At 37.2% G+C, this 26,669-nt stretch overlaps 1 protein-coding gene across 2 annotated transcripts in view; it reads right to left on the bottom strand.

The window, feature by feature from the left end:
• Nucleotides 1-734: 734 nt before the first annotated feature.
• Nucleotides 735-26,669, bottom strand: part of LOC124158476 (tumor protein p63-regulated gene 1-like protein) — a 48,211-nt gene continuing 22,276 nt past the window's right edge. Inside the window, exons 3-6 of one of the 2 annotated variants that reach the window (XM_046533596.1) lie at nt 25,401-25,577; nt 21,911-22,069; nt 5,351-5,496; nt 735-3,144 (exon numbers count right to left, since the gene is read on the bottom strand). In XM_046533596.1, coding sequence (XP_046389552.1) covers nt 2,810-3,144; nt 5,351-5,496; nt 21,911-22,069; nt 25,401-25,577 — 817 coding nt within the window. In that variant the 3' untranslated portion in view covers nt 735-2,809. The remainder of the gene's footprint in view (nt 3,145-5,350; nt 5,497-21,910; nt 22,070-25,400; nt 25,578-26,669) is intronic. The other variant, XM_046533597.1, reaches the window with a different exon arrangement.

A 26,669-nucleotide genomic window follows, 5' to 3' on the forward strand; every position in this document is an offset into this window, starting at 1 on the left:
TTTCTAAATATGGCATAGATTTATAATTTTGCTATGTTGGTTCACTTTCGCCAATGTTTGAAAATTACACCTCAATACGTTGGCCTTCTTTAGTTTTCCGGTTTCATTCTTCACCGGATTTAAAATGATGCTATGATTTAAACTGATGACTTCAGGCTTTACTTTGTGAAACCTCTCCATATTGGAAATAAAGAAAAAAACTTTGTAAAGTTCACTATTATTACCAAGCCAGGACAGCAGAGGAGGCAAAATTGTATTTCAAACTTTTAAGTTCAGTCACCTGACGATGTAACCACATTACGAAACCCGGGTCGCGCCCATATTAATATAATGTGAACATTACAAAGTTTTATACCTTTACAGAAAACAGATATTTTTAGTTTTACCACTAGAAATAGGCACACCATACCTGGAAATAAATATTAGTGTGGAAGGGGGAAAGAAAAAACTCATAAATGATCCAATGAAATAATTCTCGGGCTTCTATCTGGGTAAGGTGCTCCATCTACCAGGGGCGCAGCTACGAATTAAGGCTGGAGGGGGTTTAGGTGCAACTAATACCAGGGCTTGTGGGGGTAGGTAAAACCCACCAGGATAAGCAGTAGATGCGAGATTGATAAATTGCGGAATTTTAAGATAAATGGTGAGTTTTTACAGCTTTCTGAGGGATATTTCATTAACCCTTACACTATTCTATTAGTAATATCAATCCAATTAAGTAAAATGGATTAAACTTAAAAATTTCTCTGAGCTCTGGGGGGGGGTTTATCCCCCAAAACCCCCCCTTCACTGTGCCACTGCCATTTATCTACCTCTCCGCCGAGGTTTCAATCGAAGACTTTTCCATCGTCGTCATGGCCGTTGATACCTACCAGGTGTGAGGTTCCACACTCATAAAATTCTCTCTCTTCTTCTCTGCAGACTGTTAACTTGAAATTTCCTACTAGCTTTGCCCTTTCCATGCTACTATTTAAAGTAAAAACATCGCACATTCACTCGACAATACGGAAGGAACTACAAATAATTACCTACGAAGATTATTTTGGAAACGAGCTACGATCATTTTTTTTCTTGTCACTGACCAATAAAGGGCGACACAATATGGAGGTTAGGCCAGCTGCTGTGAAAATTCCATAGGTGTTGGAAAAAAATATCTATTGTATGCGCAGATAATTGTTGCTATTTGCTACTGACCACAAATTTCTAGGATTCAATTCTTATACAAAAATTTTCCATTCAATATTTGAGTACCTTTCCTAAAATGGACAGGATTTTCTTTAGAGCTAAGATTGTTCATATTTAACTGTAAATAATGGAAAGTTTAGGGTGGTATAGTTATTTAATGATCTTTCATGGCATAAAATCAATAACAAAAAGCATTATATAAGAATTCTAGCGTAAATAACCACCAAAAATATTTCAAAAAGGCCAATATAGACAAACTTTTTTGTCTCATTAAATAGGTTTGAAATTACGAAACTCGATATTACGAAGTGCTTATTTTCCAATCCCGCTGAATTCGTATAATCGAGAGTTTACTGTACTTAATTACTGGTATAGTAAAACTATTCAAATGCTTCAACATGGGCTTCAAATATTTCTAGAAAGAAGTAGAAAACAAAAATAATGACATATCATGTACGACATGATTCTTGCATTTCTGGTCACACAAAGAGGAGCAAAGAAAATAACTTTAAAATCATAGGATGTACGCAAAAGTGCAGACACTCATGTCATCTTAAAATGTTTTCATGTTTAACAATCAGCACAATCACGCATTTAAAGCTTTGAAGGAAAGCAAACATCACAACATGAAAATGTTAAATCGCCTCTACGTTCAATACTCATAATTTGACTCTCATCATGACAATGCACGACCATACAGAGTATAAACACTCTTTTGGAAGAGACAATGGAAAATACATAGTTAGCATGTTAAAATAGAAATTAAGTTCCCACACGGCAGAAGGCAGGGTACGAGGATGAAAAAATGGGCAGCAAAATTTTGTAATCAAAATATGTAGTGAGCTAATTAATCATTTTTTTATGTTAAATAACTACTAAGTTCTGACTCTAAATAACAAATACTTAATTCAATGGAAGAAGACTTTTATGAAACCAAAGTGGACTTACCTAGTGTCTTTACAATGACATGATCCACTGACATTTCAACAATAAAAATGAAATGCAGTGAAATTAAAATTAACATAATTTTTGTAATATCATAATAACAAGTACAATAGAACAGTGACATAAACTCTATTCAATAAAGATGTATTCATACTAATAGGAACATCAAACAAAATTAATAACTATGCTTATTCAGTCTTATTTCAACCCTTAGCATAAGTCCCAATGATATTTGAAACTTAAGTAACCAGCTAAAGTAGGTAGGAATGTATGTAGTTTCAAACACTTTTTCCACTTTAATAATTACAGTTAAAAATGAAATTATGTATTTCCTTAGAAATCACTAATTAATATGAAAATAGTAACTTATAAAACTTTTCATATGACAATTTTCTGCAAATGAATGTCTGCAAAAATGATCTTACCTAGTTTGTAAATATATATTTTCAATCGCATGATGGGACACTATTTCACGAAAAAATTTCCAAATCACGAATATGTTTAGATAACAGAAATCTCAGGAACTTACCATTAGTCAGCCAGTAAAAAGAGCACTGCCTTTAAATGCTTGGAGTAGAAAGGATTTTGACTAAAAATATTTACAAAGGCAAGGAGCTGAAATTGTTAATATCCCACTTAGAAATTTCAATGAATACAACTCTTTTTTAAAGCAGAGTGTTTAAAAGCTAAACTTTCCTCGGACTTTAAAGAAACCAAGGCCATTTCTGTTGTGAATCAATGACCCCAAGCCTACATAGCTTTGTAGAACAATGGGGCACTGTTCCACTTTGAGAGGCATGGTGTTATGATGCAATACTGGTGCGCTATCTGCCAAACCATCCACAGTCACTTTGCTTCCCTCGCTTGCTTCCTTGCAATCATCAAACTTGAGACAGTTTCCTCTCTCCAGGGCTTCACTATTTTCCTTTTTTACAGCTGAAATCAATTTCTCGGAAAAATCATCCAAGTCATACGTTTTATCATCCAGAAATGGGTCATTACTATCCAAGACCTCTGAAATGAAAAAAGAAACATTTTAGAAAAAATAGCCACAAGAAGGATTGGGGTCGTATGGCTACCTAGAAGGATGTCTTTTTGATGGGTAGTAATTTTTAAAAATATTTCTTAGTTTGCGTTAAAATTAATAGCTAATGCCATTAAATTTAAACTTAAATCATACTTTAGTAGGATATGTACCATAATATATTAATAAATAAAAGTTGTAAAATATGAAGATGACGGAAAAAAAGTACAGGCAATATGATTAAGTGAGGTTATCCATCAAATCGATGAGTCAGGTCCTCCTGGTGTTTAAGTACATACAGGATATTAATTATAGATTATTACTCAGAGCATGTCACAAAAATAAAAGGGTTAATTCAGACAATTGTGAGTTTTTGAAAAGGTTCATAAGGTAAGATGTTGGATGCGAAGACATTTTTATAAATATTTGAGTGTTACGTAATATTGTACGATATTGCAATATCTTATGAACAAAGCTTTAAGTTAAAGCTTTTTGTTTTGCAGACAAATGAAGACAGTTTGCCACATTTATTTGACTTATTGACAAATTGAACTTCAGGATACCTTTGATAAATTGATTTGTAAATGAAAAACTTTGCTGTTTCTACAATTTGGAAATTTATTTTCCTGACTAGTTTCGATACACTGTATCATATTCATAGGACTAGCAGTACAAGTAGCGTTGCTGTGGGTTATATACCAAAAAAGGGAGGGGCAAAGAGTGGAAGGGGAGGGGAGGGGAAAGGGGTGGAGAGGAGATGTCTGTAGAGCGCTACATTGTTGCACTTCGCGTAGGAGGGGGGGGGAGGAAAGGGAACGTACTTAGGGAAGGCGGCGTGGGTTAGCGTCATGGGGATTATTTTTCGGGTGCAAAATTGGGATGTCCAGGAGGGGGGAGTGGAATGGGAAAAGGTGGTCATTAGTGATGGGCTCTTTCTTTTTAACTATTCTTAAAATTTCCAGTTGCTCCCTGATGTCCATTTGTGACCCTTTCTTCACACGGTGCAGCAACTCCGGGGTGAAATCCGCCTGATGTCCTTCTTCAAGGAGGTGGGAGGCAAATTGGGACAGTCCCGTTTTCTTGATGTAGTCTCGTCTGTGTTCTTCGCCTCTAATGGCTAGGTTCCTCCCCGTTTGTCCCACGTATTTGGCGCCACAATCACTGCATTTTAGTTGGTAAACCCCACTATGGAGGGCTGGGTTTATGGAGTCTTTGATGGGTGGAAGCAAGCTTTTTAGATTCCTGTTATTGTAGTAAGCCGGATGAATGTTCATTTCTTTGAGAAACTTTCCTATTTTAATAGAGGGTTGTCCTACATACTTCAGGCGTCGCCGCGATCCTTTGTCATTTGTGGTTGAGGAGTAAAAATCCTTGATTAACATTTTTTTCCTTTTGCCTGCCAGTAAATCGTCGATTAATTTTTCAGCATAACCGTTAGCGACTGCAATTTTTTTAATTGTGATTATTTCTGACATGAAAGCTGTTGGCTCTAATGGTACGGCTAATGCTCTGTGCAGCATGCAGTGAAAGGCTGCTAATTTTTGATTAATGGAATGTTTTGAGGATGAGTGGATGACCTGATCGGTGCAGGTGGGTTTACGATAAATAGTGAACTTGTGTTTCTCGTTTGTGATTGAAATATTAAGGTCCAGAAAATTTAAAGAATGTCCCTCTGGTAATTCCATCGTGAATTTGATGTTGGGGTGCAAAGAATTGATCAGCTTCAAGAAATTTCCCAGTTGTCTTTTCGTTCCTGTCCATAAACATAGAATGTCATCGACATAACGAAACCAATAGTGTACATTATTCTTGAGGGGGTTTTCACTTTGAAAAAGTTTATCTTCTAGTTTGTTTAAAAAAATTTCGGCTAGTAGGGGTGATAAGGGGGAGCCCATCGCTAAACCTTCCGATTGCTCATACACATTCCCGTTAAACAAGAAATAATTTTGATTAATACACACTGTTAATAATGATATGAGTTCGTCACAAATGTGTGTGGGTGTCTTCACTTTTTGCAGCACTTCCTTTGCTGCGAGAACAGCTTCTTCTCCTGGAATAATTTTTGATAAATTCCCATGTCCATTGTACTTAATGTGACCTCTCCGAAAGAATAAAGTGTTACATATTATAATCTTTTATTGCATTCCATCTTTATTCTCTACTCATGGTAAGGTAGCATCTTAAATAAATACTCACCCCTCTGTTTTTGGCGAGCCCAATAAAGAGGATGGAACGTGTACGTAACAAAAGGAATATCACTATTGAATGGATTCCACCGCCTTCCAAAAGAAATTGGGGCTCCCCTATTCCATAAAGCTCTGACCCCTTTGGTATTCCTTGATCTGAAATACAGTAAAATATTAGACAATCAACCAATTATAAATAAAACATCAATAATTGAATAAATAGCTTGAAAAGGTAGGCACAACAACATTTGCATTTACCATATTCATACGCCCATTATTTGAGCTGTGGACTTTACATGCTATGTGAATCTGCCTTTACCCAACAACAGCAATTGAAAAATTTCCATACAAATTCAAGGTACAATGTGATCGAAATTCATGAGAATTCAAGAAGGCATAAAGAAAAAGTTATTGAATCATCTGAAGTTTTCAACTTTGTCAATTAAAACAAATAAATTAAAATAACTAATTGTTAATCCAAAAATTGGTGCTGAGATTATAAGGTAAAATCAGATACATATTTAAAAACAATATTAACTTGATGTTTATTTAACAACACAGGTTACAAAAGAGGCAATGGATATTTATTGGGCACGGTATTCATGTTTCTGGGTTGCACCTCATTTCCTGGCAAAATTATGAGCTTGCAAAAATGAAATTAGAGCACCAATTATTTTCCGTTCTGCAATTGATACAGTCATCCCAGTGTAGACACAATTTGCAAATTTACAGGGAAATATTTTCCTCGTGCAAGCCTTCATGCGATAGATTGTGCAAATAAATTTAGGTGCTAAGTCTTGCACTGAATTCTGTGCAGCCCTCTGAGGCTAGCAAAAATTTACAGGACATAGGGATAAACAAACAGCTTTATTTTTGCACTAATGGACACTTAAATGGACACTAGGCACTAATGCACAATTAAATCTATCTCAAAGCAGAATGTGGTACATAATTAGAAAGTGTAGCCATTCACAATAGGATAGGCTACAAGGTTTCCCTCGATTGTGAAATCTAGCGTGTCTTTTAAGTGCGAGTCTTTTAACACCCGTTTCCTTTCCTCCCCACCCTCAGTATCCTCCCAGTGTTTGGGCAAGTGCTTCTACCCTCATACATACTCCACTCTGAGGCGATGCGCGGGAGAAGAATTTTTGTGATGTGTTCCCCATCCCATTCCTTTACAACCCTCCACCAATGACAGGACTAAATAGGGCTTACAAGTTGAAGTGTAATCCCCCATTCCCCCTGCCTCTCCTGCGTACTTGCTTTGGCAATCTTTGAGGTGCTGCTGTCATGCCCATTGGTTTGATTAAGTATTATTGGTTTGATTATATTGGTTTTAATTAATGTCTTGATTCCTCAACAGCCGGAACCGAGCCTAAGTTACTCATGCTTTGGAGAAGCTGTCCAGGGGTGGAAGAGAATTGTGCTAATGTGGGGTGGTAGGGAGTCAGTTTGGACAGGAGGAAAGAAGGAAATAGTTGTGACCCAGTAAAAGTTTTAAATTCCATGTACATATCAGCGCATCCCTCCAGTGGGCAAGCCACTCAATAAGATGGATGTTGCGACACACCACAGAGACAATATATGTAGGTACTTATCTCCATCTCAACCCACCATCACTGCCTTCACCTCAACATGCCATCATAGACATCGCAAACATTGACACCAACCTTCAAGTCACTAAATAACTACATGAGCTATCCAAGCCCCTTCTACAAAGTCCTTGCTCCTTCATTGGTATCTCGATTTATTTCCTTTGTTTGACTTCATTTTGTTTATTTAATTTCTTTACTTTGTTACTTCAAGGCTAATTTTAATGAATGATTTGTCTCAACTTCAAAATATGTATTTTTGTGGGTTGTATCATTTATGTAAGATACTCCTGAAATTGAACAACTTGTAGTCACTAGAGGGGAGTATGCCTCGTTTCGCATAACCGTAAGTGATGATCTGGGTGCCAAACTACTCACTCCTGGTTTTTGGCCTAAATATGTATATGTACTGGGGAAACTTTTTTTTCCCAAACCTCGGCCAAAATCGCCGGCGAGTTAGCCAGAAATCTTAATGCTCTGCATATTAATATTCTGTGCCTTAGGAACAAGCTACTTGAAATGGAAGTGCTTATTTCTCAACACCAGCCTGATGTGATTTGCATTAATGAGCATTGGCTCACGGCTACTGAACTTGACTTGAACAGCTACCCGGCTATGTTGTGGCCGATGCTTACTGCCGATCCACTCTAAAAAACGGTGGAGTTCTAATTCTTGTTTCTGTCAAATTAAGCTATAGCTCCGTAACCTTCCCTTACAGCTATCTCAATGTTGAACAGGTGTTTGAATGTAGCACGACCAAGGTCCAATTCTTTGATTTTAGTTTTATTATTTCAACCATATACCGTTCTCCAAGTGGTAACTTCAATGTATTTCTTGATAAATTTTCCAGCATGCTGAATAATGTGTACAACTCGGTTGAAAAACCACTATTAACTGTCACTGGTGACTTTAATTGTGACCTCCTTCATTGCTCTAAAGAAAAATCAGAGTTACTAGATGTTCTTTTGTCTTATAATATAAATGCAACTACTAACAAACCCACCAGAGTCAGATCCACCTCCGCATCAGCTATCGACAACATTTTCACAAACATTGAATATCAATTCGTGAAAACTGAGGTTATAATATCTCATATTTCTGACCACTACCCATTAATCTCCACATTCACTCTAAATGCCTCGAGCAAGATGATATTGCAGTACAAAAGAAATTTTTCTGATGAGAATGTAAATACTTTCTGTAATTTACTCTTGTCACATGACTGGTCCAATGTTTACTCCATGAGCTCCTTTGTAGATGGTTTTAATTGTTTCTATTCAACCTATGTGACCTATTTTGATTATTGTTTTCCTGTACTGCCTGTTAGAATTAAAAATTCGTCTCTATCTGTGGGAAGAAAGTCATGGGTCTCTGACGAAATCCAGTACGCATCTAGACTCATGAAAAACATGGCCCTCTATTACAAAAACTGTTCGGACCCCATTGAAATGCTCGAATACAAGTCAATGAAAAAGAAATATAAACGTCTTCTTCAAGATGCTAAAAGTACTTTTAATGATCATAGAATATGTAATTCTGGAAACAGATCAAAAGAGATATGGAAAATTATCAATGAGTCAAAATTTCCAAAATTGCAAACCACTAATCTCAAATTATTGGATTCCCAAGGTGACATACTTGAGGATAGTTCTGAAATTGCCATGGCTTTCAATGACTTTTTCACATCACATCGGTCTTTCAGTGTGGCTCAACAAAGCACTTGTAGGCAATCATCAATCCAATGTAATTCTCTATTTCTTCGCCCATGCTCTAACAATGAATTAGCTATGTAATATTCTTCACAAAATGGCGAATAAACACACCACTGGTCCAGATGGCATTCCTCTCATCATCATCAAAAAATCATTTGATGCCATCAAAAACCCTCTCCTATTCTTAGTCAATGAATCGCTAAGGCTTGGCCAATTTCCATCACCACTTAAAAGTACCAAAGTCATCCCCCTCTATAAAGGTAAAGGCAATGAACAGCATATGAGCTCATATAGACCAATATCTATACCGAATCAATTCGGTAAAATCTTTGAAACAGCTTTTTATGCTCAACTGATTACATACCTAGAATCTCACAACCTATTATCCACCTCACAGCATGGATTTAGAAAATCCATGTCCACTACCACCGCTTCCTACCATAGCATCAATAAAATATTGTCCGACTTAGACAGTAAACTAGAATCTCTTGTTTTATTATTCGATTTCTCCAAGGACTTTGATTGTATCAATCACCACATACTGCTATCGAAACCTCAGCAACTTGGCATCAGAGGTACTCCATATAATTGGATAAAATCATTTCTAAATAACAGACAACAGAGTGTTTATGTAAATAAAGAAGGAACACCTCATACATCACCCAAAAAAACCATTTCCTGTGGGGTTCCCCAGGGATCGGTTCTGGGTCCAGTGCTCTTCCTAATATACATAAATGACCTCCCAAAGCTGCTGCATTCCGTGCCAAATACACTCCCCATATTGTATGCTGATGATACAAATGTCTTGGTGTCAGCCTCTTCAATTGATAGCCTGGTGTCACGGGCCAACAGTATTGTCAACCTCTTACAAGAATGGAGCAATAACAATTTTCTTCTTCTTAATAAAGAAAACTTCACCAGACATTTCAGTCTCTCTTGACGGTACAATGATTCCCCAGAGCAACAAAGCCTCCTTCCTGGGGGTTACCCTTGATAGCAGTCTAAGTTGGGGCAGCCATGTTTCCAGTCTACGTAAAAAACTATGTGCAGCGTGCTTTTTGGTTCGCTCGATTAGGTCAACAGTTAACAATGAAGTGCTAATCTCAATCTATTACGGTAAATTCTATTCCCATGTTATTTATAGCATCCTTTTTTGGGGCCCTTTTCCCTGTGCTCATGCTGTTTTTAAAATACAAAAGAAGATAGTGAGACTGATGTGTAGTGCACCCCTTAGAGCTCCATGTCGCCCTCTTTTCAAGAAACTATCCATTCTCCCAATTCCGTGTGTTTACATGTTGAGTGCAATCATCTGTGCTAAACACAATCTTGGTCTGTATGCTACCAACGATAGTATTCACGACCACTACACCAGGAACACTAGCAATGTAAACTCTACATGTAAAGTTCATCAGAACCAGTAAAACCAGCCTTTCCCCCCTTAACATGGGCCTACTACTATACAACAAGCTTCCTAGAAACATTAAGAGCTTGGAAAAAATGTCTAGTTTTAAATTTAAGGTGAAGGAGTTCTTTTTGATACATTTATTTTATTCTATTGACGAATATTTAACTATGTAAATATGTTCTGTATGGGTAATGTTTATTATTATTTCCTTAAATGTCTTTTTTATGTAACTAAACATTGACATGCCGTATATCATGGAACATGTATGTACCAAGATCTCCAGGCAAATAAATATTATTATTATTATGTATTACCTTTTCTTATAATATGGTAATTTGTACATTATACGTATTAGTCAATTAAAATTATTGAATAGTTGTTGAAATATCCCATTGACTAACACATAATATTTAATTGTATAACCACATATCTGTCTGAGGGACTTACCCTTGGATAAACAAATTGTTTTTCTTCTCTTTCTATTCAATTGCCATGAAGTTCTCAAGCCCTGAACCCCCAAAAGAAATTCCCAAAAGAATTAGAGCCAAGTGAAGCCTTGCCATAACTAGTAATTGTCCCAGTTTTCCTAATGCCTAAACTTCCTGAAGTAAAAGTGTTCTCATTACCCTTGTAAGACCCCCGTCACACGAAAGTAGTAGAAACTCATAATGCTGCACTCAACATCCCTGATCCCATGAATGCTTGTAGAGACAATTCACTTTTCTTTCAAATTTAACCACTGTTGAATGCCACAGACTTCGGCAACATTGTCTTTCGCTTCATGTTTCCGTTTGCTGTGGGTGCCTAGTTGCAATTGAGGATTAGAGTCACAATTACATTCTTTTCAATCTTTTGTTTGCACCAATCAATTCGAGACTGTTTCTTGCGGTTTGTTTTTCTCAATTAGATTATATTTTGTAATGCCCATTTTTCGATGATCACATTTGTTGACATCCAGTCTTACAGCTTTATCATCACCCAATCTAAACCACCATGGTCTGCCATACACTTTCCATAGAGTCAAAACTCAATGGTAAACTGAGCGATTGTGAATATGTGAAATCATATCACTTAACAATTCGTTATATACACACCCTGAATTATCTTTATTATGTTTCTGGGAAAGCAGAATGGAATGATATTTGACTCAAATTGCAGTTAGCATTGGATTGTTGTGGAGGATAGATAGGAGTGGCTGCCGGTGGACTCCCACATTTATAAATGCCCATCTGCTGCCCCACTAACGCTTACACCTTGCTCAAAACATGATTCTTGGGTGGCAAAAGACTAGTCTCGTGAATGGTTCCGAGATTTGGTGAATGACCCAGAGGTGGTTGGGGAGGAGAGGAAAGAGAGGCCGATAAACTATCGCCGATCAGTGGTGGATTAAGGGGATGGCTGAGCCTCAACCCCCCCTCCCCCCATAATTTCTGGTGCCTTATCTTTGAGGTGGCCAACCCATGGAAGTTTTTATTTCAAAGCTTAAAAGCAATGTTTAAAAATAATTGATGAATATCTAAAAGTCTACACATACAAGGCCAGAGATGCATTATTATTGACAGGTATTGCACACCACCAAGTTGCCACAGAAAAAAGGTAATGCACTGCCCTTCCTCCAGAACAATAACCTCAATCCACCCATGTCCCTGATGATGAAGGAGTAATCAGCTTATCATTGTTGTTACTTACTTATAGTACATCTCAGATTATATTTAAGGCGACGATGGGTTGGAATACCCACTTGTATTCATTTAGTTTCGTACAGTGAGTTTCTGCACTAGGCGGACAATAACATAATTCAGCAGGTTCAAAGATGGCCACAGTCAAAATGATGAAGTTCTGGAAATTAGTCTATGGGAATCAAAACTGTTGAGAACAACACATTCACTACATGTCCAACGTCAGCTCTCAGAATTGATATTCTTGTACAAATTATGCAATAACTTCATTAACTGTCCACCATTATTAGAATTAATACCTTTTAACACCACATACCCATCCACCAGGTGTACTAAGTTATTCCACATAAAATTCTGCGGTAGAAATTTCACTTTCCATTCCCCAATAATAAGGATGCTTCGGTTGTACAATACTATTATAACTAATGTTGATATACATAATGATACCATTACTGTTTTTAAGAATAAGTGTGCAGAAATATTATTCTGAGAATGAGCCTATGCACTTTCTTTATGTTTATGAAATTTTGTATTTTGACATACATGATGATACGGTTTTTTTAAGATGAAGTATGCGGAAATTTTTTTTTGTTGCAAGAATGAACCAATGAACCTACTGCATTGTTATATATTTGAATGTTGACAAACATAATGATACCGTTACTGTTTTTATGAATGAGGTGTAGGAAATATTACAGTAAGAATGAACCAATGTATCTGCTATATGTTTATATATTTGAATGTTGACATACAATGATACCATTATATGTACTGTTTTTAACAATAAAGTGTACGGAACTATTAATGTAAGAATGAACCAATGTTATTACTTTATGTTTATATATTTATCTTAATTTTGTGCAATTTTGTAAAATGGGCCTTTGACCGTAATAAATATTATTATTATTATTATATGAACTCATAGCACAGATGAATCAATAAGTATCACTTTCAGAAATAAGAGATGAACTGTATTCATACACACAAGTCAAGGTATACACAAGATTAGCTTTCCCAAGAACCACATATGATTGACATATCTTACAGCTACCACATGCATGGCACAATTTCACCGCATGAATGCCATCAAACCCCTCTACGTGTACTACAAACACAAGTTATACCATGACTACAACTAAATACTAAGTGATCACACTAACAAAGGTATTGAGAGACATATTCTTTGATAATGACTAGCAGAACCTTAAAACATAAAATGTAGGCCAAAAATGGTGCTTAACATTTTGAGGAATTAAAAAACCAACCAAAAGAAAAAAATAAATCAACAGAAGTCAATTAGGTCACGCAATAGATGTGAGAGAGGCTTTTGTTTTTTAGGTTTTATATAATTGACTCAAATTCCAGAGCTAACGGCAAAGCAAAACTTGACATGGCCAGCAGAGGTGTTCCCTATTGGAAAAAAATCTGCCGATTTAATTGAATGTGCCAATATACAATTAAATTTCCTTATATTCAATTGAAATTTGTCAATTTTCAATTGGACGCAACTGAATATTTCCAACAGGGTTATTACATATTGAAGGATCCATTTTTCATTCACCAGCAAGAAGAAGAAATGGGTTGATATTACCATCAGGATTTCAAATGCTACCCTCGTTCATGACTAAACATCAGTTTTTTCTTTTAAATACACCTTATCCCTTTGACAGTAATTGAGAAATATTTCTACAGATTTTTTCCTCAGTATTGTGCACATGTCATTTTTTACACATCATCATAAACAATCATCAATTCTAAGATTGGTTCGATGCATCTCTACACTCAGTTCTACTATCGGCTAATCTTCTAACAATCTACCTAACTAAATTAAGAAAGAAGAACTTTGTACTTTCACATTATTAATGTGAAAGTACAAAGTTCTTCTTTCTTAATTTAATTATGAATCGCTTTCACATAGTTACGCCTCAAACAATTAATTTAATCTACCTAACCTTTAATGCCCACAAAATTTGTCTGCAATATATCCTTCCTCACCTCTCATCATACCTCATCGGTCGCCTAACTCTGCCAAACTTCCCTTCCACCTGTCCTTCAATGATAATTTTGCAACAGACCCTTTAGGGTCTGTCGAAATTTTGTTGACACAATTGTGTCTCATGATGTATCCTGTTCAACTGTTCTGTCTTCTGCCCAAGGTTTTCAAAAGACATCTCTCCTCACTTACTCTTCTTAGAGCTTCCACATTACTCACATGATCTATCCATCCAATCCTAACCATTATTCTGGAGCATCACATTTCGAAAGATCATGATTTAATTTCTCTGCTGCTTTCATCGCCCATGCCTCACAGCCATTAAGAAGCATGCTCCAAATATAAGTCCTAATAAATTCCTTCCTGGAATTGATGCATATATTTTAAGCTGTGAGAAGACTCCTCTTTTTGAGGAGTTCCCTATTCGCTGGGGCTATTTCAATGACTACTTTTCCTTCTTGTTTCGTCCACCGTTGATCACTTGGCTACAAAAAGAGCGCAACTCCTTCGCCTCCTCAAGTTTGTGGTTTCCTATTCTCAGGTTCATCTTTGTCTCTTCTCTTCAACTGCAGACCAATACTTGCAGCTTCATTGCATTCATTTTCAGCTTATATTCAGTCATTACACTTTCCAAAGCTGAAAGAATTTTCTTCTGGTTTCTCTCTCTCTCTCTGCTATGTCATTGGCGAATTGCAGCTTTCTAATTTTTTCCCTGAAGATTTTCACTGCAGGTGCTTTCACAGCCTTGTCTCACTCATTTCCCCATTCTTGCTTCTTCGCCACTGGATCCAGATTTAATCAAAGTTATTTGGTTTTTATATAAATTATGGATAATTCTCCAGTCATTATATGTAAAACACTCATGTTTTTTTTCAGGATTGTGCACATTGAATTCCAATCTACATTATCATAAGCTTTTTCTAAGTCCAAATGCAATGAATGTAGGTTAGTTCTTCTCCATTCTCTTATACATATAAGCCAATATGACTTCCCTTGTGCCCATGTTTTTCCTCAATTCGAATTGGTCTTCATCCAGGTACTCCTCTGCTCTGATTCCCCTGCAGGTGATTCTTGTTAATATCATCAACACATGAGTCGCTAGGCAGGGTTCCCACTCTAACTACATTATAAAATTCACTATTTTTTCCCGGTTTTCACGGTCTAAATATCATCAAATTCGCGATCTGTTGATAAGCCATTGTAGGCAGAAATATAGATGACGTAACAATCACCGGCCGCACGTTAACTAAAAATGTAACAAAAGCAAACGATGCCTTGAATGCAAACGCAGCAATGAAAGTGCTCTCTCTCACGACATCACGCATCAATAGCAAAATTCAGGTCCAGCTAAAGGGCGTGAGTGGGAGAATGGAGAGAGCAGGGTGGCAGGGAAGTGAACAAGTGCCTGATTATTTGCCAGGGTTAATGTCTTCCAATCGGAGGCTTAAAGTAAATGTGTTGTCATATTGCACGGACCAATTAATAATTGCGATTCGAATACACATGTGCACATAAATTCGTGGACAGTATCTGCACACGTGACTCGGCCTTGAAACATGATCGAAACATCAATATTTCTTTTAATCTGTCTACCGTAGATCTACAATCAAGTTTGAGAGATTTCAAAGGTATTATGGCAAAATTCACGGCTATTTCCAGGTTTTTTCACGGCATACGAAATTCACGGCTTATTCACGGTTTTAAGGTTTTCACAGCTGAGTGGGAACCCTGCTAAGATAATGGTTCTAACATTTTCTCTGCTACCTTCATTTTAAGAAAAGGAATGACAATTTTTTTCTCCAAGTCCCTTGGCGTGTTTTCACATTTTCATCAGCAGCAACAGCTGACCCTCCACCAACCTGGCGGCGTATTCAGAGTACATAATTGGATTGGGCTGCTGCATCGCTCATACTTTCATATGCAATACTTTTATACCCTGCCCTACATTCTTTACTCAAGCTTCTAGATGATATGTAAAAATTACATACTCGGTCAGGAAAGAGGCATGGTTATGTAGCTATGTAGTCTCTAGAGAAAGACAATGAAAAGAATGAAAGCCGTTTGGGATAATCTTCTCTAAATGAGTAACCTCGTACATTGATCCAGAATTGTGCCAGAAATGCTCGTGGCCCATTTGTTTCCCAAAACAAGTGAAAGCAGTACCTACCTACACATTTAGCAGTGCTAAGTTTGCTCCGTCCATCCTTATTGATTCTCCTCCTCCCCCCCCACCAGCGAAACCCACCAACCACCGAGTGCATTTTTCGACTTGCCCGAAGGGCACCCTACCCCACTTATCTAAGCTATGCCTTACATGATTCATTAACATACATAATCTTTAGAACAAATGTGTTAATGCTCTACTCTGAGCTCTTCCTAGCATTTGGATACATATTTAAATTAAAGTGTTGACATATTACCAAAGGTGAATTCATTTCCATTCTCCTATTGGAACTTTTCAAGACACATTAATTTTTCATTCATCTCCAAATTCTGACACAATTATGTGCCATCAACATTCCTCATCTACTTTTCCCTAGTTCATCAAGCCGAGTGTTCAGAAGGAAAAATTCACCAGGGGATAACATGTTGGTGCATACATTGTTATATTGCCTCGTCCTAAAATCACCATATTCGACTCGACTTCATACTTTCAATTAGTTACAACTTGACTCGATACTCGACTTGAGATCAAAAAGTACTACTCGCACATCCATAATACAAATTAGCAAAAGATCAACAGTGGGAGGGATATTAGTAATGATACAAAATAAATTCAGTACCACAGCATAAAGCCAGATAAGCAGAAGCTTATTAAGCCATCAACAAACATTGCAATCCCATTCCAAGAGAACTTTCCCCAAGGCATGTACGTGTGGTGCAAAATCCACGTTACCTGTTTGCATCTTCCAACACACCCATCAGAGATCACATCCAGATAGAGTTTCCTTAAATGGTAGAATATCTCCACTAAAAGCAGTCAGACTGGGACATGGTAGGTATCAATACATTACCTGCCAGAAGAATGAAGGCCAAAGAAAAAAAAGAGAGGATCCCATGGCGCACAAGCAATAAAAATAAGTTCCCAAAAAATAAGGAGTGCCATAAACTGAGCAATACGAAAAAATATGTAAATTTAATTGAGAGATAACACGGAAACTTCAAATTCAATGAAAAAGAGAGATGGCAATTTTTCCAAAAATTTATTTAATAATGTACGATGCGCTTTGACCGTTAGGTCATTTTCAAGTACCTACAATGTGAAATTGTTGAAATCAGGAACTGTATAAATACACCTCCTGACTACTAATACAGCTACAGAGTTTCTGTGCTGATCATAATCCATTAGCTTTGTCTAATTTTTACATTCCTTTGATATACCTAAGTGACAACATTGCTCTACAATAAGAGTCATGAAAAGACTGAAACTTCTATATCCAAGACATGTCCATGTTTATTATTGAATAAGACCATCATAGCCACGATTTTCATCACAACTTGCAGGTTTTTGATGGAGCAGGAAGAAGAAATCTCATTCATCTCAAGATTCTCAATCTTGTGACGAGAGCACTTAGGTAGGTGGGCCTATTTTCGATACGTATAGATTCTGTTTTTTTTCAGAATGCGAGTAGTGCTAATAATCCCTCAGCTATATAACCACTAGCGGTTGGTCCATGACATTTCAAACGAGTATGTACACCATCCCTCTTTTATAGAGAGTGGGGCAGCATCACTTCCTTCTTTGTAATGCGCGGCATTCGGTCAGATGGTATTGTAGCAGAGTGTTTGTGGTCTTGTTCGACAGGCAGTGCTATAAAGTTTTGTGCAAAAAATCCATAGAGGAAAAATCATTCGCCTTGACCGGGATTCGAACCCGGATCCTGGTCAAGGCAATTGATTTTTTCCCAGTGGATTTTTCACACAATTTGTGCATTGCGGGTGACTCCGTAAAAGTTATCACCGTCGCTAGTCCCGGTATACTTAAATAACTATAAATTTTTATTGCAGCACGGTTCAGTCGCCATCACGCATTGTAATATTGAGGAGCATGCGTTTGCCGTTGAGGCCTACTTTTCGAGTGGATATTCTGTAATCGCAATCCAGCAGGAATGTCACAGAAATTCTTTTTCCCAAGGCTAAATGGGTTGGACTTGGGGGACATTTGGTTCCAACAAGAAGGTGCAACAGCTCACACTGCAAGAGCATCAATGGCTGTTTTGAGTGAACAATTCCAAGATCACCTCATCTCAATCAGGGGCGATTGATTTCCAGTGGTCCGCCTCATCTCCTGATTTGTCCTCTTGTGATTTTTTTTAAATGGAGTTTTCTGAAATCCCATGTTTACTCAATGTGTCAACAATGGAGGACGTCATCTACATGATTTGATCTTCAAGACTGTTTATAACAAAACTTTAGGTATGCACTAGAGATGGGTCGAATAGCAGATCTCTCGAACTCGAATATCGAATTCGAATATTAAATAATTGCTCGAATATTCGAATACCTCGAATTTCGAATACCTCAAATACTAAACGATGAACGTGGGAATGTTTGACTAGGTGGCCTATGCAGCAGGAAACCCAAGATTTTGGTGAGTAATTGTGATTTCCTTTACAGGATTCAAACAGGAATTTAGCTGATTAATGGAATATTTTAATTTTATGGAAATAATTTGGGCATATAGTTGATTCAACTAACATCTCTCTCAAATGTCCTAAAGGGACACACCAACTCGCGAAAAAATGATTTCATGCTGTCTTGGCATTTACACTGCTACAATGGATTTCTGTCTGATGTAGACATTCTTATCTACCAAACGCCATTTCAGCGGCATGCCCAGCTGATACTCAGCTTCATCCAACTTCTTATTTTCAACAGGTAGCTAGCTTTACCCTCACTCCTACTGTCAAGTGCTAGCCTACAATCTTAGAGGTTTTGCAAAATACACGCGCTTCTCCTCCGGATTTTCTTCAATTATTTTCAGTCCATCTTTGGAAGTTCTCACGAGAGAGCAGATGAATTCGAATTGGTAGCAGGGAGAAACTAAGTATCCTTAGAAAATATTCCTTCATCTGTGACATAGCATAGCATAACTCATACATTGTAGCTTGATATATGTTTTCGGAAAAAAATACCGCATCAACTTCCAAGAAGCTCAGCTGCGAGGATATCGAGTTTTGCCAGAATGCTAAGTCTCCGTCGTATTTTGACATTTATTTCCTCGCGTAAAATGCTTAAATAAAGTCAGAAATACGTCGTGTTTGGTCTTATTCTTTTTTAAATTACGCGCACATTACTAATATTTCAATCCAATAAAGGTGTAATATCAATTGACGAAAGTCATTGTTAGACACCTTTTGGGCTAATAGATGACTTATGCAGCAGTTGACCTCCAGAAATGAGGAACCTCGAAGCAGGTGAGCATAAAAAGGTCGGTGGGTGAGAAAAGGGGGATGGGGTGAGACACGTTTTTATTGTTCTCGTGTAACTTGATATTTTCTTTCGAAGCTAAGGTCTTCGTAATACGATCCCTGCACGAGCTGGGACCTTTTGTTTGATTTCGGAGAAAAGGAAATCAGAGGAAATCGTCAGAGTGGGTGAGGCGAATGCTGAATGGAGGGGGATAGTGGATTGAGGGAAATGCACCAATATTGCTATCCCACGGCACCGAGTTTCTCCCTATGGTAGTTTCATCTCCTGGAAAAGATTCAAACTAAGTGCCTGTCGTTATCAGCCACAAATGACACATGGTAAACACTTCGTCTCATTTTTGTCAAACGATGGATGTGGGAAAATGGTCATTGGGGGAGGAAGAGGGAAGGGTGAAACACGAATCCATTATTTTCCTTTAACTTGACATTTTCTTTTGAAGCTTTTGCTTTATAGTCTTCATAATACGAACCCTGCGCAAGCTGGGGCTTTTTGTTTGATTTCGAAGACAATGAAAGCATCTGAGGAGGGGCCGAGGGCTGATGGATGGAGGGGGTAGCGGATTTTGGGAATTGTGCTATGCAGTTACTATCCCACGGCACTGAGGTTCTCCTGATGGGGGACACCAGGGATTTTCGGATTTTTTCACCCGATCAATTTCGGTTCCCCACGTTGAACTCCTTTCACCGCTCTAACCCGTGAATTCGATGTCGTTCGTCAACTTGCCCAAAATGGTGCTGCATGCACTAAAAGACTAGAGTTCTCTACATTCTTCCGAGTCAACTACCAACGACGTGCGTGTGACAGTGTATGACGCGAAATTCAAAGTATTCGAGGTATTCGAGATAGTACCTTTAGCATAATTATTCGAGACCTCAAATATCGAATACTTTCTAGTATTTGAAGTATTCAAGTATTCGCGTACACTATTCGCACATCTCTAGTATGCACCTACATTATAAATACCAAATAAAAATTTTCTGATTCATACAATGCATTTTATTAAGTTTTAAAAAAGGAAGTTGTACTCCCCACCCTAATGTAATGGAGTAATGGTATGAGTCCCAACTTTTCAGAAGATAATATGGCCAATAATGTTTCGATTATTATAGTCCGCATATCTCTGTGTCCACTAATGTGTTCACTTAATAACAATTTCTATTTGAAATAATCTAAAGTAAATGGATACATCCTTTTTAAAATTGTGCTAATTGAACTGATGTATGAAATGCATTTATGGTCAATGGATATGGTTTTTTAAATATGTATTATTATTGGAGAAAAAGTTGATTTTTGAGTCATATAGCTCTTCAGATTAATCCCAGAAAATTGTAGGAAATGTAACCAACAGATACAACTTTGCATATTTACCTTAAGGTTCAAAATATCAATAACAGAATACATATTTTCCATCATATTTAATTGGGAAATGCACAACCTTTTCAGAAAGGTTGTGTTTGAGAGTTTAATCAAGTTACAAAAACCATTACATATAATTTCCAGACACTTACAATAAAGTAGGCAGTGAAGTAATGCTTTTTAAAACTTATGTATCTTTTAATTTTTTAATATATCTGTGCACATTCACATGCTCCAATACATATAGGTACTAATCACTAATTTTGACACTTAGTTTTTGGAATTAGTTCTACCTTACAAATGATTGAAAGCACGACCTCATGCATTGTTGAAGGTGAATTAGCATAGTCCTTCCCTATTTCTTCCCTTTAAATGACTTATTGACTTTATCACTATTTTAACACATTGCATACGGATGGCGAGAATTCTCATCATTTTTTTCCCGAACGTTCCGGACGGATGACGAAGATTCTCGTCATTTAAGCGCGTCAACTTAAGCAATTTTATAGCATACAATATGTATTCCTTGGTACGTTTTCAGTTGTTGTTCGTTAGTCATAATGAATTGATGCATCATAACGTTTGATTGGGTAAAGTAATATTCTAAACATTAGCGTTTTAGCCATGTTTAAACCAAAGGCATATTTCCAATCTCAACACCTCCACCCAGAATCGGCGTTCCTAGGAATTTAAATACCCCGGTACGCAACGTGTTAACTGCTTATGGGCACAACAATTGAACTGAAGTCTCTTTACCAATTATAACCTGCATGAATAATTCAAGCACTAAAATATTCATTCTGTATGAGGCGAAGATTCAGTTCTTGAACTTTTCTTTGAGTACTCTTAGTGTCAACAATACATAAGCTTAAAAAGCAGTTCATATACGTACAAAAGGTGTAGCTATCAGTAATTGGTGGAGTTTGGGCAGGAAACCTAATTCTTCAATGCCAGAGAATGATACGTCTTATTCCTACAGGGGCTGCTGGTATTCAGACTGAAGGGGCATGAAAATCCATTCACACACAAAAGGTAGCCAAATAGCTAGAATTCATAGCTCATTGAGTTTATAATATCTACATAAAATGTTAAATGGAGATATTAATCTTGCTACTAGCTTTAAATATATGCAGCTTTTTTAACAAATAATGATGAGTATGTACACAAGTTGTAACATACCTTCAGGCCAAAGGAAAAAAATAACTTTCCTAAAAACCTAACCTTCCAAACTTGGAAACGATCCAGACTCAAATTTGAAAAAAATAGAAGAGCTTGAATTATACCAGGATATTAAAAGACCAGCCTTGTAAACATTCACAATGACATACATATGAACATCAAATATCACGAGCATGCAACATGAAGAAGAAATAGATAGAAAGGGAAAAGCGAGTGAGTACCTGGGTTCAAAGCTAGAGATTAAGTCGTACGGAGAGGAGGAGTTGTTTGAGAGGGGGCAGTCTGCAGTGGTTTTCTCCTTGGACCACTTCTGCTGGAGAGGCCTCAACAAACAGCCCTTGACAACGGTCAACACACCACTCGCCAGGCCGTTCATTCGTCTAGAGAGGGCATGCCAACAGAGAAGGACATTTCCAACATCACATTAGCAACTGGACTTTAGGACTTGGCACAACATCTGTGAAATACCTTATGCCCCACACAAACCCAAAGAATTAAGCAACTAAGATTTTTATGTTAATGATTATAAAACCAGATGACGTACTTCAGTGGCGTGACTAGGAATATGATTTGAGGTGGGATGAGGGGGCTTTGGGGGGGGGGGGGGCGGAATGAGAGAGGTTAGTAGGGGCCCCAAGAAAACTGGGATTTGAGGAAAAATGTTGAAATAACATGGCTGAAAATGCATTTTACATCATGTTGGCATTTAAAATTTAACTTAAAGCAGATGCAGTTGTTAGATATCAAATCCAGAAAAGATTTTTAAATCCTCTTTTGATTTCTCAGAGGGTTGGGGGGGGAGGGGATAAATCCCCTCATCCCTCCCATAGTTTACGCCACTGACATACTAAGACACTTAAAACCACAAACAAATTCAATGAATTTAGCAACTGACGTACATTGATTACATTACGACATCAGACGACAAACACAAAGGGAATGAAGATGAGAAAGACTAACTTTTTATCACATTCTAATAGTTTTCTAATACTTTTAATCGAAAAAATTCTAAAAAAGCAATTCTGAACCGAGAAAAACTATCTCCAGAGTATTCCAAAAAACTTAAATAGCATTTAACAATGGATCTCTCCTAATATTATCTTAGGGAATGCAAAATATTATATGGATACGATTTCTTTCTAACTGGATGCATGAATGACAGTGAACTTCACACTACACTATTTTTCCTAATATAATCCACCCTATCATTTTCTCAGCTTGATTTTTGGAAAAAATTTCTTTCATAAATAGCAATCCTGAAAGCCATTACAGAGAACACAACTTATCTAAAATATCTACATACATACTAACATTTCCTTCCAAATCCTCTTAAAATCTCCTACTGAGCTGAAGAATGAACTACTTCTTCCTGGAAGTAACAGTATGAACCTTGAAACGGAAGTATTCATAAACCAACATGCACTGATGACATTCCTAAAAAATATATTCAGTTCATATGCCGGGAAAGCAAAGAAAGGAAAGTAGGTTTATCACTTTGAATTAAGTTCTTCTTATCTTCCATAATCCAATTAGTAAATGCAGTTTTCATTAAACTGAAAAATGACAACATGAAGTGATGGGAGATGTGGCCGAAAAAAAAAAAACCATCAATTCATAGGCTGCAGATGGAAGATTGCAGACATGTTGTCCAAGCAAAGGCAGTGCAAGCAGTGTCTGAAATTGTGCAGAAATTTTTTTGCAACAGAAAGGATACAAAAAGCATGTCACTTAGCATGTGGTAGCCATGGCAACTGGCAATGCTTGTTGGCCTAGCACACTCATTGTCTTTCCCCCTCTCGCCTCACTCCCACGTGAAGTGCAGAAGCGGTGACTCCAGAGTCACCGATTGCATCTCAGCACACCGAAGGCGCATTGCGCTTCAAGTTTCTGCATAACTATACACAGAGTGTCTACCCAGTCAAAGTAGAAAAATTCATGCATAATTCCCGGTTCACCAGGGAAATTTAAAAAAATTCCAGGTTAATCTCACATGATTACTGCGATAGATAAGAACTTTCAAATGCCCAAAATTACATGCTTTAGGCATATATAATAATAGGCACCCAAAATAATATGCTTTAGGCATATCAGTTATAAGCCACTGAATTCAATTCAATGAACAGTAGCCGGGCGGACTCCACATGACAAATGTCAATGAAAGCATCCACTTCTGTCCTTCATTTATTTTGTAAGCTGTTGGTGTGGCGACTTTGAGCGGGGGAATGTGCATAGCAGGCCTATTTCCCATATTTTCCCCAAGTTTTTAATTATTCTCTTAACTATGGGAAAGGCGTTCATTGTATATGCAGATTGGGCACTTTTTGAATAGCATCTCTAGCCACAATGTACGTTGGTACCACTCAATGCCATGAGAAAACATATCTTGGTAGACGTTAACCCCTATTATGGGCTCCATGCCAAGAGCCTCCACAGGCTTTGAACCACACGGCGCTTGGGTTTTCTCTAACCATTCACCACAGTAGACTCTAGTTAACACTAGCAACCTTGTTATGCAGTTCTTGTTTTTACAAAGCAAATCGTTGGTCCCAACGATAAGCCTAATCCAATCTATTGTAGAATAAATGTAATTACAAAATTTTTATTATTAGATAATTACGAACCTCAGTCCCCGTGGTAACAAAATGAACTTTATTATGAAGTTGCACGGATAAGCAATGGCACTAAGGCGGATATACACTATGTTATGCCATATTCATTGCGCTATGTCTTTGTTCTTCTCGTGCCCAAGAGCGTCAATTATGCTCCTTTCTCCAGTAGGAGATGTGTACTTCAGAATCCCTCCAATGTCGTATGATAAGCTTCACTCTTGTGGAATCATTGTGACCCACTAAATTGGGAATAGTCGGAAGATATCAAAATGGTTATTATTGAGAAAGTGCCTCCATTAACAACAATGAGGGTCATTGTAGGCTGATGGACTTTGTAATGCCAAACTTATTAACTATACACACCTGAACTGTAAAATTGGAGGGTGCTTGATGACTGTGACATTATACTGGTCGTCTACATATTTACATTTAAATGAGAGTTAACTTGTATCGACAAAGAGCGGCACAAAAAAGTGATGCTGAAAAGCCAGCAGCATCGTCTAAAAAGTCAAAGTAGAAATGTGGACACAATATAAGACTTGAGTTCATCAGAAGCTTTGTAGGGGAAAATGAAGCATTCAGAAGAGAGCTTTTTTATATTAAGTTTTGAGAAAGTCATTTTTTTTAACACTTCTTAAAGAAACATTCTTACAAACTTTGCTATTATGAGCCTCAGATTTTTTGGTCCGGTCGACTTCGTAATAACAAGAGTCTATTATGTACATTGCCTACAATGCACGGTCAGTCACATTACCCTAATGGATATTTTCCCACCTTCCAGTGCATATTAACCCACACAAAACAGAAAATGAAGTAAATGTTGATCCTTGCCTTTTCATGCCTTTTCAGATTGGGTATGAAACGTAAAGTTTCGTATCTGATCACATCCCTGTTTAGAACACAGTTAATACACGCATACTTTTGAAAGTGACTGTAGTAGACTAAGATTTTAGCCATTTTCTTCCATTATATGCTTATAAATTGAACAGATAATTGAATTAAAAAATACTAGAACAAATATGAAAACTCTATCACCACTCAAATAAGGTAATTAAATGTTGCAGAACACTGTGCATCTATGGTAAACTTATGAGTAACTTACGGCACTAACGAAGCAGGAGGGTACACAAGTTCTCCAGTCACCAAGGTGTCTATTACTCGGAGTGGAACGGCACGGCAGTCAAGCTGACGTAGGGCAATGAAGTCATACTTCACCGTGATTAGAGTGTGAGTGGTCAAAATAACAAGCCTCTCCTTTTCTGCATCCCAAAAGCTTATCCTAAAAAAAATTGTAACAAGAAGATTAAAAAAAACTTGTCGTTTATATTATTCAAATCCACATGACCTAAATGGGATGGTATGTGGATTTAAATAAAAATCACCAGCACTGCTAATTGAGGAAGAAAAAACTTGTAAACAGTTCCGTTTGACACATTAGCTTTTGATAATGCAGTTAATAATATGGAATTTCTACACTTATTTATCCCACAAGGGTACTGTAATCAAACTGATACAAATTGATAACTCAGTTCCTTTCCAAATTGATAATGAATAAAGCCTTAGATGATGGGAACTGAAGTTTTCAAGGTGTCCACTACATCCAGCAATTAATAAATTTCCTAATACTTCTAGGTTTTCCAGGAAAAATATACGGTATAGCATTTTTACGAATCATTATGTTCACATATCACATTATCCTGATATTTACAAATAATACTATTGCACTACCTCTTTCAAATGATGTCTACTTTAAATTTTACCAAAATGAGAGTAAATATAACACCATGTAATGCCACTGATATAAAGGGGCATGACCTACAACAGAAGTCCAGTACAAAAACAGCTCCGCTAACTATGTAAATAGGCCGATTTAGGGGGGGAGCACGGGGGCACGTGCCCCTCCTCCCCCAGACCCTTAAAAATAGACTAGACTTTTGATATGGTTATCAGTACGTTTGTTTTATTTTGTGTAGTATGGAGCCTCAACCATTTAATTTAATTGTAGCATTACGTGTTTAAATCTTGCAGATTCGTAACGTAATCCCCAGACTTATGGAACTCCAATCCTCTGTCACTAGCTGGATGAGGGAAAGACTCCACAAAACAAGAATAATCAGCAGTCAGAGAAACAATTGACACAAAATTACGAGTCATGTTCAATCAAAATGTATTCCAAGTAGAAATATTCAAAATCAAAATTATTACAAAAATTAACGATGATAACTAATAATCTCATAAGAAACATTGCCAATACTTTGAAAAACTAAGTACAAAGCCGTGTTTGCCTGCCAGCACCAAAAATAATTTTTAAGAAATCACTCCCTCAGTTGACCGATGTGCAAGCCAAGACCACCGAAGAGCAAGAGAGCTG

This window comes from Ischnura elegans, chromosome 5 (genome assembly GCF_921293095.1).
Source record: "Ischnura elegans chromosome 5, ioIscEleg1.1, whole genome shotgun sequence".
Taxonomy (NCBI): Eukaryota; Metazoa; Arthropoda; class Insecta; order Odonata; family Coenagrionidae; genus Ischnura; species Ischnura elegans.